Raw genomic sequence first — 24,138 nt, forward strand, 5'->3', positions numbered from 1 at the left:
TTTCGATACATGCAATCGTTTACAATCGACATTTACAACTGAGTTGACAACAGCTGATTTTTACTCCATAGAGGCTAAACACGATTTTTACTACCTAAATACAGGGTGTCCGATCATAAGTGTTAAATAAAATTTTGCATCAAACTACATGGTAATGGCGACATAATGACGCACATTTGAGGTTCCCAACCTCAACCGTTAGATAATAACAAATAAATTAAGGTTTTCCAAAAATTATTGTAGTTTTTATGGAAAAGGTTATATTACTCTGTTAAAAATGCACTAATTGTTAATTTAAATGTCATTTTCAGAATCCTCACAGAATTTTAAAAATATATAACACATAATCGTTGGGGTACGGAAAAATATTCTACTTAAATTTCTTCGTTAAAAAATTATTTTTAATACCGACGAAAATTTAAATAACATTCAGCGATTTATTTCTCGGTTACCGAGATCCGCTGAGTTTAACAAATATCACTAAAAACTTCTTTATTTAAAGGGCTTTACAATGGTGTATATTAGTTGTTACTAACTTTAAAATTTCCTAATGTAATTAAATCATTGTTGTGAAAAAACATGGTAGGGCAAAGAAAAGCTATTGTGAAGAATAATACATTTAACTGCAGGCAACGAATAATTTGTATTTTTTTCTCGCATGCAACTCTTTTTTTTATAACTATTAAGCTAAGAAAAGAAACATATAGTAGCAAAATGGGTTTGTGATAAAGTTACCGTTATCGTATATTTTTCATATTTCAGATAAGATTTCAATTAACTCGCGGAAGTTCGGTTGTGGCTATACCAAAACTACCCGACATGGATTGGGCGTGGAGGAAGTGTGACATGGCCTCCTCGATCTCCAGACTTGAGCCCGTTAGATTTTTTTGTTTGGGGTTACATGTAAAGTCTAGTTTACTCGACTGTTGTAAACTCTGAAGTTGAGTTACGGTAGAGAATCTTTGAGGGTGCTGGGAAAGTAAGGGAAAAATTTACGTATGAGGTCACAGTTGGCGCGATTCACAAGCGAGCTAGGGCCTGCTTGCGGGAAAACGGAGGGCACTTTACACCCAAACAGTGATTCCACCTTAATAAAAGTTGTGCTTTGGACGAAGTATGTCATAGATTTGATTTGTATTGTATTTTTTTACTAATGTATTGTGTTTTTTTAATAACAAATTTTCCAAAGTCTAAACAAAAACTCTTTAGTTTGATGAAAGTGTAGTCTGGTCAATCATAAATTACACAAACCCACATCATCAGTGGTCAGCTCAAGAAATAGTAAGTAAAATTCATTATTTTTTACAATATCTGTTTGGGTTTAACCGTGATTTTTCACAATAGTACGTAAAATTCACCATAGATTTGACAGTAGATAATTGTAGTTATACATCATTGTAAAGCCCTTTAAATAAGGAAGTTTTTAGTAATATTTGTTTAACTCAGTGGAACTCGGTACCCGAGAAATAAATTGCTGAATGTTATTTAAATTTTCGTCTATATTGAAAATAATTTTTTAACGAAGAAATTTAAATAGAATATTTTTCCGTACCCCAGCGATTATGTGTTATATCTATTTAAAATCTTGTGAGGATTCTGAAAATGACATTTAAATTAACATTTATTGCATTTTTAACAGAGTAATATAACCTTTTTCATAACAACTACAATAATTTTTGAAAAATCTTAATTTATTTGTTATTCCCTAACGGTTGAGGTTGGGAACCTCAAATGTGCGTCATTATGTCACCATTACCATGTAGTTTGATGCAAAATTTTATTTAACACTTATGACCGGACACTCTGTATTAAAAATGCTACTTTAGACCCGCAGCGCATGCATGAAAAAATACTGTTTTTACTGCAGTAAGACAAAAACAATATAATATGAACCCTTGATGACTCCGCTCAATTTTGTGGATGCCTCTGCGAACGCCACCTAGTAAACAAGCAAACTACAACAGTTGACTTATTCTCCATAAGAATAACATGGGAATTTTAAAATTACAATTTTTTTGAATTTTCTCCGTAACAATTAGGCGCATAATAACGCTTCAATATACTAAATTATTTGTTTTTTTAAGCTCTACAAAATGGTTTAAAAAGAAATTGTGAAATTTTGTGTTTTTAGGGTCAAAAATGGGAAAAACCTATTTTTACCCCATAAAACCCCCCGTAAACCCCCGTTCCCATAGTCCGATCATGCTGGTTCGCGAACTCGTTCGAGTTTATCCTGCCTTACACCTTCAAACCAAATTTTATCAAAATCGGACAAAAATTACTCAAGTTATCGTGCGGATGGACACATATATATATATATATATAGATATATAAAAATTTGAACAAATGGTGTTTTTGGCCTCTGGGGACATCAAAATGAAAAAGTAAATCGGTCCCGGGCTTAGGTCTTACCATGAGACCTACGGTAATAGCTACTTCCCTATAGGGAAATTCGCTAAAAAATGGTATATTGAGAGCAGCACACATTCTTTCAGAGGCTTAACCAACTATGTTCACTTTGACAGATGGGCTCTACTTAGATATCTACTTCTACGTTTAGAGTAATAGAACCGTGTACAGTTGAACAGATTGCAAGAGTTAAGAGTTGTAACAGTTTTTAGTAGCAGCTATTCTACATAAATTTTACAAGATCCTGTGTGTCCACTAGCAAACCGTTTTCATGTATAAGCCACATCTTAGACTGTGGTTGCTCTTACACGGGTGCGATTTCCGATCCTTGTTGCATGATGGAGCCCAGAGTGAACCACAGAGAGTTGTTGAGACTAAACTGGTTCTCAAGCATTTTGGGTTCCTCTATGCAAGGATACGGATTGGTCCATTCCCTCGGACTGATCCTGCCAAGAGATATAGCTGTTAGAATACCAGTTTCTTACAGTCGATGTACTAAACAAATTGATTGAACTAAACAGATTGAAACACCATACTAAACAGATTGAAAAACATCTTTAAAAACAGTACAAGAATATGGAATGGTAAGATAGAAATTGGTTAAGTTACCCAAAAAAGTTGAGTCCAGGTGCTGGTATTAATTTACATAAAAACACTCTAGGACTTTGCCTCTAACTTTGGAAGGAGGAAATTCTTGCTCAATTTTATGGGTAAGATAGCATATAATATGACCAACTTCCTTTACAATACAATCTGGATAGTGAAATACTTAATATAAAACTAATTTTTTTATCAAGGAAAATTTCTTATGTAAATATTTTTGTTTGAATATGCTTGGATAAATCATGTGGCGATCATTTGAACCTTATGGGACAGGTAGATGGATAAACCTAATATAAGTTCAATTAAACTTTTTTTAAATTTATACCACAAAAATTTGGGATGAATTGGTCTAACAAAATGTATTTCAAATCTTGAAGTGGGACATATTTAATTTGGGGTTGTATTAGGACAGACGTTTTTGTAACTGACACAGCATTTTTGTCGTGATTGACGATGATAATCTCTCCTAATCACAGGAGATGATCATGATTTGGCTATTATTGAGTATTGGTGATGAATGATGATTGCAAATTGATTTTTTTGTTATTCCTGGCAAGAATGTTTACTCAACAAACAAAGTTTCTCTTGTTGAACAGGAAGAAAAATCCAATCGGAAAATCAGGAAGAAAATAAAAATCCTGTCCCTTCCCAAACTAAAGCTCCAATCCCACTCATCCCTAACAAAGCATATCCAGGACTACAAGTCGATCATAAAGAGTAAAATGAAAAAAACATCTAACTTGTTACCTTGCCATTACAAAAAGAAGTAAGGAAACACCCAAGTAAGCCGCAATGGTGCAATACCAAACTTGAGAACTGAATGGAAGCAGGAATGAAAACAGGTTCGGAGCCATCTTTGTTGGTTTCTTGTACAGTATGCTGATGCCTGTGAACAAACAAGGTGGTGCACTGAACTGATGAAAATTATACAATAGATTTCTCATAACACTTTAAAATCCTTAAAATGCACAGTAGATCTCCACTTAATCGGACTTTGTTTAGCTGAAAGCTTTGATAATGAACAAAATAATTATGAATTGTAACAGCGTTAGCTTGCCACCTTAAGGGTGATCTAATTCAAGTCAATCATGCCACGTCAAAAACTCACAGTGGACAGTGAGCAAAAACCAACTGTCCGTCATGTTTGCTACCACTTGGAAAATATATCCAATCCACACAGAAAATTTGATTTCATATTTAACTTGATGATAAAGTGTTTGACTGTCAATTATAAAACTAATGGTTGACTTAATTCAGCATACACTGTCCACAATCCGATTTCAGCTTACAAAACTTGCACTTACCCAAATCTAAGAATGGTAATGTAAAATCAGCATCTCTCTCTCGCTCCCTTGTTATGGTTATATCAGCTATGGCTAGGTCAGCCCTCTGAATCACAGAATTTTAGATGATCAGTAACAACAATGACAAATAATATTAAAAATTTGTTGAGTCTGTATGCATTATACATTTTTAACCCACTTCAATGGTTCTAGTACAATCCAACGCTTGCAAGAAGGGCCTATATGAACCTGTATGATAATCCCTATGTAGCTAAGTCCCTTCGTCTTGCAAGCTATGCATTTTGTATTACAGTATAAAACCTTTAATCTTGATTAAAACTAGATTGATCTTAACAGGGGATCTAGCTGAATTAAAAATATAATAAAACAAGGATTAATAAATAATTCATTTAAGTTGTAAATCAAAACTATCTTAAGGCTAGAAGAACATAGGAGTGTCTTAAAGTGAATTTGGACATTAGAAAGATTATGGTGATCAAGAAAGATTGTAAGGCTTTGTTCTCGTGATTATAAATAGTTAGTTGGATAAACTAAGATTCTATGAATAAAATTATACTGACCCCAGAGAGGACTTCTCCGATCATCCCATTCCACTTGCCAGTATTAGGGTCAGGATTCCCACTGCTACTGTCCGGCTGCAATCTGAACGTGTAGTTGAAGCCATGCAGGAGAGACAGCTCCTGTATGATGTCGATACCCATTCCTTCGTATCTGTCATTTCCCGAGAGTTTGGAAGCAGTCTCTTTCAGCATGCCATAGGGATGGGTCTGCAATAGTCGATCATTGGTGTTATCAGCGTTCAGAGGATTTTCTTATAATGACGTGTTTAGGTGAGGAAGAGAGTTAAGTAAAACAATTAAACCTTTTTTTTAGGGAGAGAAGAGAAAATGCTTTTACGCACACAGGTAGCCAGCCTGTAATGTGAGACTCCTGAATTTATCAGACTACTCACTAAAAAACCTCTCTACTCTTTTGGACACAGACCTGGAATTATTTGTCACATTACTTCAAGTCAGGCCAACATGTGACCTAAGCCCTCAGGGCTCTCACAATTTCTGGCACTTATATTCTTTATGACCCACACCGCATCCCGGTCAAGGTCGAGCTTCTTGGCGCGGAGAATACCGGTACCCTGGATGTAATGTGACACACAGGTCCTCATCTCACCCCATCATTGGTATGACCGTGTCCACCGACATCAGTCCTACTAACTGTTGAGCCTCCAGGCAGGGCCTTTCCAAACGTTGGCAGTGGAAAAAGGTATGTTCCACATCATCGAGAATGCCTGGGGAGTATATGCAATCGGGTGACACGGCTTTGCCCATCCTGAAAAGGTACGACCGGAAAAAGCCGTTACCCGGATGAAATTGCTGAGGAAGAAATAGGGTGAGGTAGAAGTCCACCTCTCCTTACCGCCGTTAACCCAAGGTTGGACTTGCTGTATCAGTCGTCTGGTCCAGCGTCCCTGTGTCTCCTGTTCCCAGGTCTCCTGCCACAGCTGAAAGGGCGGGTGCGTTCCTCTGTTCGTGCTTGGTCCTCCTCATGGTGCTGATAAATTGCCTTTCTCTCCGCCATCAAAAGTTTGACGGGGATGGCTCCGGCAACCACCAGGTCGGCGGGTTCCGACACTTTTCGGTAGGCAGATGCTACCCTTAGTTCTGCCTGACACTGCGCTCGGGTGAGCCGCATCCTATATACCTCCTTATTGAGAGCGTCTGCCCACACGTACGGACTGGACCGAAGACATTAACAACCTTCTACGACTGGACCGAGGCCCTCCAACATTGATCATCAACCGGCTAAGAGAAGAAACCACCCTAACGGCCTTGTCCGCCGTACGGAAGATCTATTCCCACCAGCTAAACTTTCTGTCCACCATAACCCCAAGATACTTGGCAGTACTGCCCCCACGGGACTTCGATGGCCCCCACCCCCAACCATGATGGTGTCAATCCATTTTTTATCAATATCACTATCTCTGTTTTGCTCAAAGCAAGCGAGAGACCGTGGTCTGCCATCCATGCGTTTGGCATTGAGCCAGCTTAACGGTGTCATAAAGCTGGAATGGTGTCTGCCTACCCAACCAAAACAGTTTCCTCAGGCATTTCAGACCTCAGAAGGCTGTCATAAGAGACATTCCAGAGGTCTCAGCCGAGTACGGAACCTTGGGCAGCACCGGAAGTGAGACTCCATAGTGTCATACATGAGGAGGCGGATCCGGAGATACTCCTCTATGATGCGCACACAATAGGGGCACTCCCAGGGACTCCCAGTGAGAGCGTCATCACCCTTTTAGTCGCCTCTTACGACAAGCCCGAGAAAGCTGCGGTATTATTCTAACCTGGTACCGCACAGGGCACAATTAAACCTTATTTATTAATAAAGGAACTTATAAATTGGCTAATAAATTAACTAAAATTAAAAATAAGTTTTGACTTTATGCCAATGAAAAAGTCTTTTCTAATTCGTAACTTAAAGCATTACAGAGAGTTCTGTAAATATGTGATACTTTTCTTTTACATAGAAAGTGTAAACTTAACCACATTATATACAGGAAAAAAATAAATCCCGGTAATTATTTTTAAAATTCATCATTTTTAAGGATCCCAACAGAATCTTTAAAATTTCTTCCTGTCCATCCAGCCCCAACTCACCAGTGATATCATGACCACAAAGGACATGTTCCTGAGATCCTGTCGCTGGAATTCGTTGGGATCCTCGTACTCACTAGCGACTTGTGTAAAGTTCACTCCTTCAGTGATGTTCCATGTCCCGATCTTCCGAAACCCCTCGGTAGTTAAGTCCAGGATGTCTAGTTTGAAGTCGGTGCGGAAACCTTCATGGTCAAACTTCACCAGACCAGTTACTCCATGGAATTCACTCTAGAAATAGGATATATAGGATTTACAAAAATGATTGCATAATTGTCTTGAATATTTGTTAATGTTAAAAATAAAATGATTTACTCATGTGCCTGGGGTTCTTGAGTAACATATTACTATTTGTTACATTAACTAATAGGACTTGGCTGAAATGTTGACGGAGCTAGGTGTGTTTTGAGCAGGGTAAAGTAACCCCACTAATCCGGAATCCGATGGTCCGGACCTTTCAATGACCCAACAACCCGATGAGAATAATAATAACCCAATGAGTTTGAGGTATGATCTATAAGTATAAAAGAGGATGTTTGTATATATATATATATATTTGGCAGTGATAAACTCGGACACCACTGAACCGATTGCCACGAAACTTGGTACATACGTGTAGAATTTCATGGAATAGGTTTATACACCATCAATTTCGTTATCCGTCCAATCGGCTCCGCCCCAGTGGCTCTGGAGTTTCCCATGTTAACCTTATGAGAAATGGAATTAATGAATGTTAACAGCTGTTTCAATTAAACAAGTTGGTTCTGTTCTATGATGTTCAATAGCATTAAAGTTACAAGGATTACCAACAGGGTGCAGCACTATTATTTCTTTTACATTTATGACAACAGCTAATTTGCAACCAAAAGGTGAGTGAGCATAGCGAACGAACTTCAACCTGGAGGCGAGTTAGCGTAGTGAACGACCTAACCTGAAGGCAAGTGAGCGTAGCGAACGAGCTAACCTGAAGGCAAGTGAGCGCAGCGAACGAGCTCCAACGCAAAGGTGAGTGAGCGTAGCGAACGAGCTCCAACCTAAAGGTGAGTGAGTGTAGCGAACGAACTTCAACTAGGACGTGATTGAGCCTTGCGAACGAGATCATCTTGAAAATTAAGAAGTTAAACGGGGCAAAGCCCGCGGGTTACAGCTAGTATTATATAGTTTGCCTTTAAAATATATTTGTCAAAACCAAAAGTGTACTAACAGATGTTATACATCATAATATTTTTTCTGAATTTTTTTGTTGTTCTTGAAGTAAAAAAAACATGCAAGGCTCATTAAAAACAATTCTTCAATATTCGTTCAATAAAAGGTAAATAACAGCCTTACTTAATCAACTATTTAACTATTTAAACAGGTCAGGTAACAGTAATGGCAAAGCTCTTCAGGAAGCTCTTCTGATTCTGATTCTGATTACTATAATAGTTATCTGTGTAACTAGTGTGTGAAGTGGCACTTTGCTGCACATGACAGAAATGCTAACGCACGAGCCGCAGGCGAGTTTGGAAAGTTTCTAGAGTGCAGCAAAGGCACTTTGCACTCGTGTTACCGGTACACAGTTACATAAGTCATATAAATAATTAGTCTTTCAAATACTATATGTACTACACGTTTTTAGGTTTAGGTTAAATCCAAGAGTTGAACAAAATGGGAAACACCGCATTAGCTGATTGTAGTCCTAGTATTTTTAAGTGTTGTCAAATTTTTTTCAAGCACACACATATTATGTGCCTAATAAAAGCACACTGTTTTATGCCTAATAAAAGCACACTGTTTTGTGCCCAATAAAAGCACACTTTTTTGTGTTGTTTGGTTTAAAATACTGGAGTGCGGCAAAAGAAAATGAGTGTGGCAAAAGTAAGTAAATTCTGCAATTAGCTACTTTGCGTGCTTTAATCAGTCCAAGGAAGCCCACTTTGTCAGGTAACTGTATAGGAAAAAGTTATTTCTTTAATTTAAATGTTTCACAAACTTACCTCTCAATTTTGAGCCACTCGTGTGGTTCAACAGTCAAGATAGACAATACTGTACTTACAATCTTCATGTAGTTGATGAGGCTGTAGCCGTGTTCCCAGTTGGTGGTGTCCACACAGTTGAGAGGCTGTGTTGTTATCTCTTTACTGAGGCTTAGCTGATTGAGACCTCGGGCAAACAACAAGACAGAGTCCACGATCAGGGCGGACTCCAGCTGTGAAATACAAATCTGTCATAGCCATTGAAAAAAGGTAACTCACTACAACTCAATGTGATATAAATACTTAGAAAATATGTTTAAACTATATTACAGATACATACCCAGATATGTTAAAGACCTTAAGGTTTTTTCCCCATTTATTATATAAATAACTCATTGAAATGGCTTTCATTCTGTTTCAAACAAGATCAAATCAAGATCCACAAGCCTCCTTTCTTTTACTGCTCTTAGTCAATCTTATGTGTTATAAAGAAATAAGTTGTTGAAACTGATGGCAAATGCATTTATACCTTTGTTTCTATCTGTGGACATCCTTGCACCATCATATTTAAATATTTTGAGTTCAACCTATTGCTAATAATTAGAGTCCCGCAGAGTAATGCCAATAATCTGAAAGTCTGGCTAATCCAAACCACCTATTGAGGAAAAAGGTTAATTGGAAGGCTGAGTACTACAATGGTTTTCTGCTGGTTTTCTTACAAGGTTGTCATGTAGTAAGAAGAACACAATCATAGATTATCAGGCAGACCCACGGTTTGCATGTGCTATGGGCCCGGAAGGTAAATGCGCCCCTCTCCACCTACCTTGTTGGTGAATTTTTCTCTTCCTTGCTGTTGTAATAATGAATGTAAGACATTTTAAAATCTATAAGGCTTTATTTTAGTAAAAACCAACATTATTATAGTTTCAGAACAACTGGTAAATAAGTTAAATTGCATAAAAACCAAGACAGCTGATCAGAGTATAAAATCAAGGATAGTAGAAATCATCACCTACTCCCATGGTTAAAATTGTGTGCATAGGTATTTTGGAAGTCTTGTCTACTTGATTGGTCTTTGATGGGAAATTGAAATTTGATACACTTTCACTAGTTTCCAAATAATCAGATGGATTTTCATTTATTTGTATATCATTTTGTACATAATCTTGTTCTTCTTGAGAATTCTATGTCTGGGCCATAACTGTGTCAGTTTATTCTCTGAGAAGTCTCACATCCCCTCCAGGAGCCAAATTCTTTAGGGACACGTTTGATTCTGGTCCATTTTGAATCTGAACACGAGCATACTGATGGTTGGCTTCGATAATCTCTACTTCATCCACTTCTCGTCGTACTTGCTTGACTGATTGTGGCCTTTTAGTAGAGCTACCACAGATGGTTATATCATCTAAATAAGGCTTCTTATTTTGATATTATAGAATCTATCACTTTTTGAAAGCAAGCTACACCATTAGTGACACCAAAGGGGATTCTTGTGAAGTGGCATAGCTTAAGCCATCAGCTTCAAATGCTATGTAAGGTCTTTCTTCTACGGAAATATGGATTGATGATATGCTTGTTTCAAGTCAATAGTACTGAAAATGGCATACCTAGCCACTTTGCTGACAATGTCGTCAATCCCGGGGAGTGGGTAGGCATCAAGTAAAGTATATTTATTTATTGTTTGTGAATACTCAATAACTAGGCACGATGGTTTTCATTCAGGCAGATTAGTGGCTCGCCAGGAGGAGTTGGTCTCTTCAATAATGCCTTCAGAAAGCATGTTTTGTATCTCTCAGATAATGAATTTGTTTGTCTTGTTCTGAAACTCATCGAGTCTTAGTGGTAATGGGTCGTATATTAGGAACTAAATCAATGAACAATTTTGGAGATACAACATCAACCAATATTAAGTTATTAAGTTCTACATATAGAAAGTGGATCATTTATAAGAGCGACTCTGTTATCAGGGTTTTGCCCCAATCATGGTCCATAATCATGCTGGTTATTTATTTCTACGATTGCGCAAGAGGATGCTGCCATGATTGCTGGAGCAATAAATGACCATTTAAAGTCATAAAAGTACGCTTTTAAAAATAATTGTACTGCCTTTTTTGCTCCAAACTTAACTTGAACAGGCTCTGATTCCAATTATTCAGATTTACTGGACTCCAGTGTGAATTGAAAATGCGGTCTTTGGGATAAACTTAACTAAGCTTGAACTATTCCAGTCCACATTATTCCAGGTATTCAGCACACTTTTAATGCCTTACCTTAAGGAAGGTTTTGTTGAAGTTGATGACTGACAAATCTCCAAATCTTGATATCTCTCTGTTTTTGAAATATTCTATAGCATCCCTCACCATAGAGTCTTCTGGATCGATCATTCGGAAGCCAGTAATGTTGGTACCACCGTACACAAAGGGCTCTAAGTCCACTGATTGCATGTCCTGGAAGAATTTATACATTAGTTATGAAAAATTACAGAAAACCCAGAAACAATTAAGAGGTTTTTCAATGGTATACTTTTTACTATTTTGTATGTTTCCCTTTACTGCTGTTTTGTGAGGTTAACGAATCATGCATCCCGTCTACCTTTTATTTGAGGTAGGTCTCTATTCCGCCTAGCTATTTTACAAGTAAACTGGTCATGCACACCAGACTTGACCAGGCTGAATGAACTACGATGGTGTTTTGTCTTTAATCAATATTCATAGAACTTGTTAACTTTAAAATTACTATGTATTATTAGAACAATACCAACTACTTATATCCTTCGATAACTTACCAGCCAATTAATTAAGCACACACTGTGAAAATTAATCTGAAAAAATGAAATGGTTAGAGGAAAAAAACATTGAAAGTAAGTTTAAGTTTTTATGGAGAAGTGAACAGTATTTGCAGTGCATCACTCTCTTACCAATGTTGTGATTATATAGCTGTACTCTGATCCCATCAGTCCGACTTGCATAGCCTGTAACAGCACCTCAGGAAGCTTCTCTGTCGCACAGTCCAAGACGATGTTTTTACCTTCTGTGTTCTTGATTCTTCTTAGAGTCGGTCTAAAGGTTTACAGATACAGACAAAACAGTTAAGTACATTTTGTGTAGTCAGAATCAAAGACATTTTGAATCACAGAATTACTTATAAATTACTATTAAATCACAGTCGCCACTCGTCAGTTTGATCCTAAGAAGGTCAGATGGTTCCAAATTGGACATAGCCCTACTTGGTTATAGGGGCTTTACAGAATACAGAAATATACAATGTGAAATCTGTTAGTAACAAAAAGCTAGACAGGTTTAGAGCTAATAAGGTTATCAGGTATAATGTTTGATTCTATAATCTCTTTGTATTTATATTTTTGGAAATATTTATTCATAAAATTTAAAATAAAGTAAAAGTGCATTACTGTCTTCATTTTTATAAGACGAATATTACAACCAATTAACAAGACCAACATTAGGAGTATGTTAAAAAAACTCAGAAGAAGTGCGCAATATTAATTAATGAAACAACCGATGTACTTGTTGACGGAATTCTTCAAATCGACAAGTCATCGTAAGGCAAGAAAAGAATATTAGCTTGATCAGTAGCTTGGCACACATTTCTCTACAAAGAAGCCGACCTGTAGTTGCTGCCTTCATCCAGCTGTCTGACGGTGACTGGGAATCCTCGGTGGTCGTAGTAGCTCAACAAGTCTTTCATCTTGATCAGATCTTCACTCTGGTCAAACACGATGGTAAAGCTGTTCCACTTGAAGGCCTTCACCAGGTCTGCCAGTGCCTACAAAAACAATGTACAGGATAACAAAAATAAGATATACAAAAGTAAAAAGTTATAAAATCGTTGGAAGACAAAAATCAGCTAACATATTTATCATGGCCAAGCAAAAGTACAATTTTGTATGTACCAAAGCTGGAAACATTAAAGAGCCGAATCCGACTCACGCGAAGATTGTGTTTATCTTTGTCAAAATTAAATTAAAACCATTGTAAGTTAAATTGAGCTAATCTAAACATTGTGAGTAGAATCTCCTCATAATAAAATCTAACTGATCGAAGGTTCTTTTGACTAATAACAGACCAGACAATACTACAGATAAACCATGGAAGTTATATCATTAGATTAATTCACAATGATAATCTTCTTTAGTCCTGTCACTCCAGTAATTTTCCACCTCACCTTACTTTACCTTACAAAACCTTTCCTTACTTTACAATAATTTTTTTACTTTACCTTACAACATTTCATACAGTCCAGATTAAAATAAGCTGTACATCCAGAACCGACTGGAATAATAGTGGAGCTAGCAACAATGGACCTCTTATTTAGTTCGCCTATCTCACCTGAGCTATGGAGGAGGGGTGGGGGTAGAGGTTGACAAGACAAGAGCCGCGACGTTGTCTGATGTCCCAGCGCTGCTCTACGTGAGGTATCTCCTTGGTGTCGCAGGTAGACTGTACGTGATCTGTTGTGTCAACAGATTGGGGACCAAACACCCCAACGACACCCTCCGCCAACAACTCACACACTGCAACAGGGTCTTAGGTTAGATTCACAGAATGTTTGTTTATACATATAGTGGGGTTTGTCATTAACTTTGGATACTAGGAAGTAGACATCCCACCCATGTCGAACAGTTGTGAGATTTTTTGTTAAGAACTTAGTCGAATGAGCAGAAAGTGTGCTACTATTAATTTTTACCCTTAGTTTTTGATACTATGACATATAACATGATGTTGATGTGACATATAACAGATGCTTCGGTTAACAATAGTTTTTTCATTCAGTTTGGCTTGGTTAAAAAGTTGGTACCCACTTTGTCACTGGCTTAATCCAAGAGTACATTTATTTTTATTCCTAAACTGTCAATAGACAATAGACAATAGACAATAGACAATAGACAAATAATCTTTATTTACACATTCATTAAGAATAGTAGTAGCGTCAATTTACAATTTTTTCTAAATGTTTGGTTGAGGTGTTGTTTAGTCAAAGACCTGTTGACGGTATTCTTCTAAGGAATAGAAAGGTCGATTAATGAGCCATTGATGCAAAGCTGGTTTGAGGTCATCTTCTGACTTGCTTCTTAGATCTGGAGGTAGCCTGTTGTAGATTTTCATTCCTGCGTATGAAGGTTTCTTTTCAAACTGTGCCGTGCGATGTTGTGGAAGGTTGTACTGCATGGTGTTTCTCAGGTTGTGTTGGTGCATTTCGCCACGCCTTGTAGGGTTATTTCTTACTGCAAATAACACAACTTCCTGGATGTAGAGTGCTACAAGGGTAAGTACTTTGAGTGACCTGAATGCTTCCCTGCAGCTGTCGAGTCTGTGGAGTCCTGCAGTTATTCTGACTGCCTTTTTTTGTTTTCTGAGAACTCTTTGCATGTTAGTGGCAGAGGTTCCACCCCATGCTACAAGTCCATATCTCATATGCGACTCGAAAAGTGCAAAGTATGCTACTTTTGTTGTCATGTCATCTGTTGCATTTTTTATATGTTTAAGAGCATAGATGGTTGAACTTAATTTTTTACATATATTGTCCACATGAGGGGTCCAGGTTAAATTCTTGTCGAGTGTGATGCCCAAAAACTTAGCTTCATCTTCCACTTCTACATCTGGGAGTCGTGGCACTTCTTGAGATTTACGGCCAAAAGCTATTTGAGTTGTTTTAGACGTGTTTACTGCGAGATCATTGTTATAGCAGTATTGGTATGCCATACTGAGTGACACATAGGATTTTACTTCTAGATTTTCAGCTAGTGGTTCATTAAACACTAAGGTTGTGTCATCAGCATACATAAGAGTAAGGCAGGCGTCTCCTATTTGTTGCGGCAAATCGTTGGTAAAAAGAATAAACAGTACCGGACCCATAACTGAACCTTGGGGAACTCCTCGATTTATTGGTTGAAAATTTGATCTTGTTTTTCTTATTAGGCTGTTATCTCTGTGCCTTAGTTCTACAAACTGACTCCTGTCTGTAAGGTAGCTTTGAAACCATTCTCTTACTATCCCTGATACCCCCAGGGAATCCAGCTTTTTAATGATTAGCTGGTGGTCAAGGCAGTCAAATGCCTTACTGAAATCAAGAAAGATTCCTGTTGTTAGATTTCCTTCATCTAGGCTGTCAATCAGGGACTCAACCATCTGAATTATTGCTGTTGTTGTGGATTTCCCTTTTGTAAATCCATGTTGAAGGTTGTTTAGTAGGTTGTGATTTGTGCAGTGGTCTAAAAGTCTTTTTAAAACAACTTTTTCGTATATTTTGGAGAAGGTGGAAACGAGGGAAATTGGTCTGTAGTTGCTTGCTTCTAATGTGCTACCTTTTTTAAATTTCGGGTATACTTTAGTTATTTTAAGTAGTGAAGGAAAGATGCCTTGTTAGGGACTTATTTATCAAATCAGCCAATGGTAGTGCTAGTTCATTGCAGCAATGCTTAAGTATTTTTGACGAGATTTCATCGATTCCAGACGAGTTTTTTGCTTTAAGTTTGTTTATAATCATTTTAACTTCCTTCTCGTCTGTGCTTTGAAAGGAGGAAAACAGTGGACCTGTTTGAGTTACGTCAGGAGTTTGAGCTGTGGTCTTTAGGTGTTTTTGTTTCTCTACTGTTTTTTCTCCTACTTGTGTAAAAAATGTATTCAAATGCTCTGCAACATGGGTCACATTACTTATGAGTTGGCCATCTACTTGAAGGGTTATTTCATTTAGGGATGTTTCCTTTTTGGACCACACTGTGTTTATTGTTTCCCAGATAGCTTTAGATTTATTTTCAGCTTTCATCAACTGGTCAGAGTTAACCTTTTTCCGCATCGTTTTCAAGTACAGGTCATAGTTCTTTTTATTTTCAATAGAAACCCTTCTGTCATCTGGATTTCCCGTCACCTCAAACTTTCTTAGAGCTTTAAGAAATTTGGCTTTAAGTCTCACTGCTTCTGGGTCCATGGAGAATTTTAGTTTATGTTTTCTTTGTATTTTTATCTTCTTTTGGGGGCAGGCTGCATCCATAGCTACTCTCACTATGTTACTAAAAGTTTTAAAAGCTTCTTCGGCATTGTTTATTGAGGTAACACTAAGCCAGTTTTCTTGACTGAGAAGATACTTGAGGTCTTGCAGGTTTTTATTTTTTAGGCAGCGTCCAATTTGGGCAGGATAACTTGAGTTGATCTGTGATTTGAAGTTTACAGTACAGAGTTGAGCAGTATGATCCGAAAGTCCTGCATTGATGATTTCTGGAGTGAGTTGGTTTGTGTCCATATTTGTACATATCCAGTCAATGGAGGTTTGTGTTAGATTTGTTATTCTCGTAGGTGGAAGCTGTAGTCTCTGGATGTTGTGCATAGCAAGAGTTTCATTTAAGATAATGTGTTTCCTGTTTGGGTTACACAAATCAACGTTAATATCTCCCATGATGATAAGAGGGGAATTTTCAATTTTTGTTTCCTCAATTAGTTCTGTAAAGGTGTTTAATGATTCCTCAAGGTCTCCGTTTGGGGGTCTGTAGGTTCCCAGTACAAACAGATTTGAGTTCTTGAATTTTATTTTTATAAGAGCTGCTTCAAATAACAGTTCTTTACAGTACTTGGAAACATCTATGGCTACTGTGCTGCTCTCAAGGCTTTCTTTTACAAGAATGCAAACACCTCCTTTTCTGTGTTCTATTCTACTATAGTGAGCCTTGAGGCAGAATCCAGTAGCTATGACGGTGCTACTTATGGTCTCAGGTTTCAGTCCATGTTCTGTCAGAATTACTATGTCAGGTTTGGTTTCTTCTAAAAGGTGCTGTAGTCTATTTATTTTATTTGAGACTTCCTGTGTATTTTGGTGCAGCAGGATGAGTTTGGAGTTTACATCCTGACTCGATTGTCTAAAAAACAGTCAGGTTGCGTTTCTCTTGTCTCTGCTGATTTTTGCAGTTTTCTTAAAGTAAAATCAGGCTGCGTTGGAATAATCTGAGAAGGTGAGGAAAAAACAAAGTTATTATCCTGTAGCGATGCAGCCTCCCTTTTTACTAAATATCCATAATGCTTCTTCATATGTTCTGAATAAAATCCTATATTTTTTACAAAGAAATCATTGTAATCCTCGTCTTTGCTCTTTGGCTTAGCATTTAGGGGTGGAAGTTTATTTTTATTTTTAGTCTCTTTCAGGCTTTCTTGAGCTTTTACTGTTTGTGACACTTGTGACAGTTTTTGTGGCGGGGTGTGGCTGGTTCCCCCTGTTGATACTTGTTCCGTTGAGGTCTCAGATGACAGTTTTTTCGTAGGAGTTTGTCTGACTCTCCCTGTTGCAGTTTCTGTTGGCAGTTTTTTAGTAGGAGTTTGTCTGACTCTCCCTGTTGTAGTCTCGGTTGGCAGTTTTTTAGTAGGAGTTTGTCTGACTCTCCCTGTTGTAGTCTCGGTTGGCAGTTTTTTAGTAGGAGTTTGTCTGACTCTCCCGGTTGTTGTTTCAGTTTGCAGTTTTTTCGTTGGAGTTTGTCTGGCTCTCCACGTTGTGTTTTTGAAGGTTTTGCTGGTTATTTCTCGGCAGTCAGTAGCAAGTTTGTGATTTGTTTGTTCTAGGTATTTAGCATTTTGCAGGGATACGCTGAATATGTTAGTTCTGTTATGATTTCTTTGAGCCCTTTTATTTTTTAATGAACTTGGTGTTGGAATGGAAGGATTTGTATGAGTTGTCGGAGAAATGGTATTAGAAATCTCTTTGTTCATCTGCATTTTCAGGGTGTTAATGACCTCTGTGACCTGTACATTCACTTTAACGTGGGAATGTATTGGAATGTCTAGTTCTACACAGAGTTAGAGGCTTGGTTTTGGTAAATTTAAAAAGAAGTTTACAATTTGTAAAGAAGCCACAGGGTCAAATGGATTGAAAGAATTTGACTAGGCTACAGATTTAAAAGACTGAAAAACATGAATGTTTGAATGTGTTTACTAAGTCTTTAGCGGAGATTAGTTTTAAGGATAGTTAAAACTGGTTAAAACTATAAAAAAACTAGGAAGAAGGATCTCTAGAGAGTGGTTTAGTAAATTAATATTTTTATTACTAGGATTTTTTAGAAAAACACCTATAGTGTCAGATTTTAACCACGTTGTATCAAATTAACATTTGGTATGGTTAATTCTAAGAAGCAGTTAATTCACAAACATTCAGTGGGTACGGTATGGGTCCTAAATAAAAAATACAGCCACAGCATTTAAAAATTTGGTGCAGCTTAATACATTCAAAATAAATCTGTATAATTTATGGACAATCATAATTAAATTAGCCTACACAAAATACATAAACAAAAAAGTTAAAGAACAAAAATCTTAATAAAAGTTCAGTTGGAAGTATTGTCTTTTAAAAAGGTGAATAACATTCGCATGTAGTGGCCTGTGCCTATTGCCACAAATAGAAACACAACTCACATTAGATCACGAATAGAAAATAGAATTAAAAGTGTTCCATACTGAGCCATTGTCAGTGCATAGAAACACAGTTGAACAATAAAGGGAAGAGCTCATAGAAAAACAGGATTGCATATGAAATAGATAAGTAAACAGTTGTTAACAATAATATTTTAAAAGGAAAACATCTATCTATATATTTAATACGCGACATGAAACTTTGTGAACAATAAGGCTTTTTTATTTTAAGATTTAACCCCACATATTATATACCAAAATGTTCGTCTAGGTGTGTAGATGTGCAAACTGGCTTTAGATTTTCGAAATATATCTTTTTAAGGGCGTGGGCTGCCCTCAAAGTTCCTTCCATAAGGATAACATTGTGATTGATTTGAATGTTATTATGTTCTGAAACATATGTCAATACATTAGTTAAAAAAAATTAAATCCCAGATGTTTTGTTTGATTTTGAAATGTAAACAGTTTGCATGTTTTTAAAAATAATTAGAAACCCGGGAAAGAAATGTTACCTATAGGACACGACGGGAAAACGACAAAGAAATATTGCCGGTCGGACACGGCGAGTCAACATACGGCAAGCAATGCAAAACGTAAGGAACCCAGACGAGGAGTTGGAACAGTTAGTGGCAACGTGTACTAAAAAAATTACACTGACAAATACAATAACTCAGCAGCATTCACTTGGCGAGATGGCATTAAAATTTAATGTGGTGTGCGACATTTTAAAGAATAACAAAGAGGACGAGGCGAAAGATTTTCATCCTGCTGCCATAAAGGAAAAGTGAATCTATCACCATAACGAGAGAGCTATTATATCCAGAGCCTACTAAATGGAGGAAATCATTTGAGCAGAAACTACAAAGAGAACATTAGATCGTACAACTCTGCGCTCGCAATGATCAGCACTCGAGCTAAAATTGAAGAACATAACAGCGGAGGGCCTTTCATGGTTTAAGGTGCACGCACAATTTATCACTCAATTGGCACCTTACAACCGTCAGAAGGGGAGCATCCCACATATGCCCAAATTTATATCTACGACGTCGAAACCGCTGTTCAAGAAAGAATGCTAAACAAAGCTAATGGCTCTTGCAGCACTGAACTCATGCACATTTTGACTCAACATTTGGTTGATATTAATCCATACGTGCAAGTTTTCAGCATGATGAGCTCCGTTCTTTAAAATACTCCTACTGAAGAGCAAAAAGAACTTAGAATGAATAGCCAACAATCGAGCTCAAGACCAACGTCGATACGACACAACTTCTAACGATGTTGCTATAATATCATAATTTATTATTCGTGCGAATTCGCACGGGTTCACCTAGTACATTTTAGTACCTACATATTCCTATTTACCTGCTATTAAAAATTTGTTACTTTTAATTTTCACCCTGTACCAATTTTTACATTCTTTTGATTAGCTAAAAATCATTTAAAAATATATTTGAAACAAATGTGCTGCCTATAGTAAATGTTTTTTTAACAAGAACTAGCAGCTTCTGTTACTTTGTGACTTCAAAATCTGTGATATATATATGAGGTAAGTTTACAGTATAGTTGATAAGGGTGAAAACGGTTATTTCTCATCATATCCCTATTATATGCATTGCGTACCATATTATTTTCATTGTGTGCGTGATCTTTTCTAGGCATCTTTGTAAAATTACAAATGCTAATGAAACTTAATATGAAAACACAAAATCTCTTCTTAAAATTTCAAACAAATAACATTACAAATTTTACTAAATTCCCTAAAACATGAACAAAACATATTATGAAAACACAAAAACCTATCACACCACAAAATCCAATGTTCAAGTAACTTTTTCTTTACATTTTACACAAATAGCATTACAATATTTTACTTGAATTAATTCACTGAAACATCACCAACTACAGATAACCCCATTTTCATGTAAATGTAAACAAAATTGTATTATGGCCATCTGTTTTGATGTAAACAAATGTAAACTTGAAACAGTTCAGATGATCAACTGAAATTTAAAAGCTTGTAGGACAAAGGGCTTTCACGAGATATCATCCAAACCCTCAAAAGGCACATCTAGAGGATAATAGCTTTAAATTGGTACACAATGCCTATAAAAATAAATATTTAGGGCTCGATTTGCTGCACACAAAAATCCAACAAATTCTTTTAATATTATAGATTCCAGGTTTTAGACTGCCCAAAATAATGATTTAAAATGTTTTACTTTAAAGTAGTTAATGGAGGAGGGTCTTTTTCTCAAACCCTTCAGCAATATACTAATTCACCCCTTAAAAGATTTTCTGCAATCAACTTTACAAAGAAGTATGTTTTTATACATACATAAAGATTAAGATTTATAAATACATGATAAAGGAAGGAGGAATGGATATCTTAAAAGGAGGTTTCTTCAGAAGGAGGTAGAAGAATAGAACTAGTAGACCTACAATTCTCACAAATTACATTCAAGGATTCAACCACCTCCTTTGAAGAACTCCTTGTATGGGTGAAATAAGTTAATTGGCTTGTGAACCTTTTGATTGCACTGTCAACTGACTGGAACTCTTTTATTGGGTATGTTAGTTATGTATTCGTTCTTACATCCACTAAGCCAAGGTTATTCCTATAAGCCAAGGGCTCTTTCCTTCAAAAACTAATCTTTTTACACAAAAAGTCTCTTACCGGCCTTTGACACCTTAAAGCTGTCATATTGTTCTACTTTTCTGACTGAAGAAAGAAAGGTGAAGTTCTTTGCCAGCCAAATGTTTTCATTCAGTTTGTCAATCGCGTAAGTAAACACTCTCTCTTTCTCTATCTCTGAAGACTCAAACAACCCTCCTGTAACAATAAACAGACAATTTGACACGTGTGTACATTATTATATTCTGATACAAAAAATATATGTATGAAAAGGCAATTCTATACATACAATTTTATACTTTCACGTGGCAGACCTCTTGAATGGAAAATCAGTCAAATGCTGAAATACTCAATCAATAATATCACAAATTTTTTCACACTTTTTAATTTCAAGATTTCAAAATGAATGTCGGGTATATGAGTGAAAATTTAAAAACGTACGTTTTCAGGAAACACACTTTGCAAATTTTTTTCCCCTTTTTTCAAAACTTTTATTATTTTTTTGATTTCATTAACATTTGAAGTTTCATAAAATGTCCATGGTAACGCAATATCTTTGGTAGTTTTTTTTTAAAAGAGCATCTTTAGTGGAAAAACACAAAATCCGGTCACGACCATAACAGACGTTTAAATGAATATTAAAAATAGTTAATATTATTTTTATAACTATGTTTTGCTATAAACTAATTTACTTTTATGACCATTATACATTAAAAAGGTCACTGAGCTTTTAGTATATTTGGTCTTTCTAGAAAAAAATAAAAAACTCAAAAAAATTGAAAAAAAGCCAATAATCTCTTTTTTAAGTTTGTATAACTCCGAAAAAACTTACCTGAGACCCGAAAAATCGTTATGTTTGCATAGAGGCGTGCTTCTTTTGTGTATAAAACATTGAAATATGACGATATTTTAATTTTTGAAATTTTTATGACAGAAATCATAAACGTGATGGTCAGGGACAAGCGGTACGGTCGTGAATTTTATAAAACAATCTAAATCTTTCTAAACAATCCTTCAATTATCCTGTTAGTTATAATAAAAATATGTGTTTCAATTGCACTAAACTGTTCAATTTACAATTATATTAAAGTTCTTGTCACGACCAAACACACTATAATCCATAAGGCTGGATTGGTCGTGAAAAAACCCGCGATGGTCGTGAAACTTTGGTCGTGAAATTACGTGTTATTTGGCTCTGTTCTGGTGGTAGCCCTGCACCTCATGTTCGAGGATACAAAGTGGACTTCTAGGTTAATCTAGCAATTGAAATAACTTATAAACAAAAATTAACACCATGTCTACTTCATCGAATGACTACGTACGGTCATGGACACACCAAAATTACAAAAAACACAATCTTTCCTTTATTAATCTTGTAATTCCTCCTTTCAACTCGAAACGACCGGCACTACAATCCTGACGTACACCCCGAACTAGCCTCTAAAACCAACTGACTCCATCAACGCGAGGCTTGCCACTGTCGTGCTCCAAAGTTGAAATATTTTCCCAAATGGTCGTGACGCCAAATCGAGGGACAGACTTATTATGTCATGGTAGTCAGTTTGCAATGACAATAAAATTATAATATGCTCCTTTTTTGTAAGTTTAATAACCATTGATGACATAAAAATATGGCTTTATATATTGCTGCATGAATAATTAGTCTAAAAACAGCGTGAAAGTTGGAAAATGTACCCTACGGACACGTCATGGTCGTGAATTTCGAGACTTTAAAAATACGAAAAAAATACCTAGAACCTATTTAAAACCAAATAAATGTGTGTAACATGTTGCCCCCATCCCAAAAAATATTAAAACACATAATAATAAACTACAAATCCAGTAGCTACGAAGTAAAATGCCAGGGACATGAAAACGTACGTTTTTAAATTTTCACTCATATAAGTCTTTTTGTAACCAAACGTTTCAAATAATCTATACAATATAATAAAATGATTATAACTACTATTCTTTTACGATCTCTAGTACAAAAATCTACTGAAGTGTATATTATACTTCCTATTTTCCTATTACAGGCCAGTTATATGCATGTTTTAGTTTTAATTATGATTCTATCAAATAAATTAAATTAACTAATAGAGGGTAGGGTGGTTTTACACAGTTTTTACATCTGCCATAGAAGTCTTTACATTAATAATTTAAACATTAGATAAATAATGTAATATTTTATAATGTGTCCATGAATAAAAATATAGATTTGTTAAAATTTAAGTTTTTCATACAAAACAAAAAAAATTTTGGCAAAACTTTTTGGAAAAGTGTAGCAATTAATTTATAAAAGAAATTCATAATTTGCATGCAATTTCTCTGTGAACAATAGCCTTCAGTTATATTTGTGAAGTGAATGAGCTATTCAGAAAAGTTGCATCACGAGTCACAAGCATTAAGCCAAAAATGGCAAAGCCTGGAAAGGTTCCTTTTTTGTTCAGTTCAATTCAGAGTGTTAAGTAGGCCTACCTACTATTTTTCTGCTCATAATCTTGAATAAATTTTAAATAAATAAAAAAACTATCATTTTAACTGTATAAAAACTACAGTAGAGGGTATGGAAAATTAAAAAATAACTCACCAAAATAAGTTTACTACTGATACCACATTAAAATTTACCTATTTCATTATGTTTAATAATTATCAAACACAAATTATGTGTTTCATTTCGGATTTTAATATTTTGATATTGTATACATTTATGCCGTACACTTAATAAATGTATCTTGAATAAGTGCATTAAAAAAATCTCAAAATAATGTTAAAAAACATTCGAAGTGCACGTTTCTTACCTTTGAGCACAAAATCTTACCTAATCGTATTGGCTGCTTTGGTCTGTAAGATTGAAGATAAGCGGAAGACGAGCCCACCAGCAACAGTATTAACAACATTGTAGACACGCATAACAAACATAACCTATAAACATCCACAATGTACACACTAATGAACAACTATTTTCACAGAGAAATAACCAAACTCCAGTTTCCACTTTCCAGTAAACAAACTCGCAGTAAATCCCGCATAAACAAACGGTTAGTCCGCGGTGACGACGCGCCTATTTTAGTTCGACACGCAGTGGAGGGGGTACAGTTTGCGGGTCGAATTTGTCTTTTCATTCAACAATTTCACCTTACACCTTCTAGACAATGAGCGTACCTTCGTCGACGGTGG

General features: G+C 36.1%; 1 protein-coding gene across 1 annotated transcript in view; it reads right to left on the reverse strand.

Moving 5' to 3' along the window:
- Positions 1-24,138, reverse strand: part of LOC128993349 (glutamate receptor ionotropic, kainate 2-like) — a 37,460-nt gene extending 13,322 nt beyond the window's left edge. Inside the window, exons 1-12 of the mRNA XM_054417193.1 lie at positions 23,780-24,138; positions 21,001-21,156; positions 13,269-13,453; positions 12,548-12,705; positions 11,840-11,981; positions 11,193-11,369; positions 9,003-9,155; positions 6,971-7,198; positions 4,877-5,083; positions 4,317-4,401; positions 3,760-3,898; positions 2,718-2,855 (exon numbers count right to left, since the gene is read on the reverse strand). Coding sequence (XP_054273168.1) covers positions 2,718-2,855; positions 3,760-3,898; positions 4,317-4,401; positions 4,877-5,083; positions 6,971-7,198; positions 9,003-9,155; positions 11,193-11,369; positions 11,840-11,981; positions 12,548-12,705; positions 13,269-13,453; positions 21,001-21,156; positions 23,780-23,858 — 1,847 coding nt within the window. The 5' untranslated portion in view covers positions 23,859-24,138. The remainder of the gene's footprint in view (positions 1-2,717; positions 2,856-3,759; positions 3,899-4,316; positions 4,402-4,876; positions 5,084-6,970; positions 7,199-9,002; positions 9,156-11,192; positions 11,370-11,839; positions 11,982-12,547; positions 12,706-13,268; positions 13,454-21,000; positions 21,157-23,779) is intronic.

The sequence above is a fragment of the Macrosteles quadrilineatus genome, unplaced genomic scaffold (assembly GCF_028750875.1).
Source record: "Macrosteles quadrilineatus isolate MER2022 unplaced genomic scaffold, UCM_ALF_1.0 Scaffold_4__1_contigs__length_99947679, whole genome shotgun sequence".
In the NCBI taxonomy this organism is placed as follows: domain Eukaryota; kingdom Metazoa; phylum Arthropoda; class Insecta; order Hemiptera; family Cicadellidae; genus Macrosteles; species Macrosteles quadrilineatus.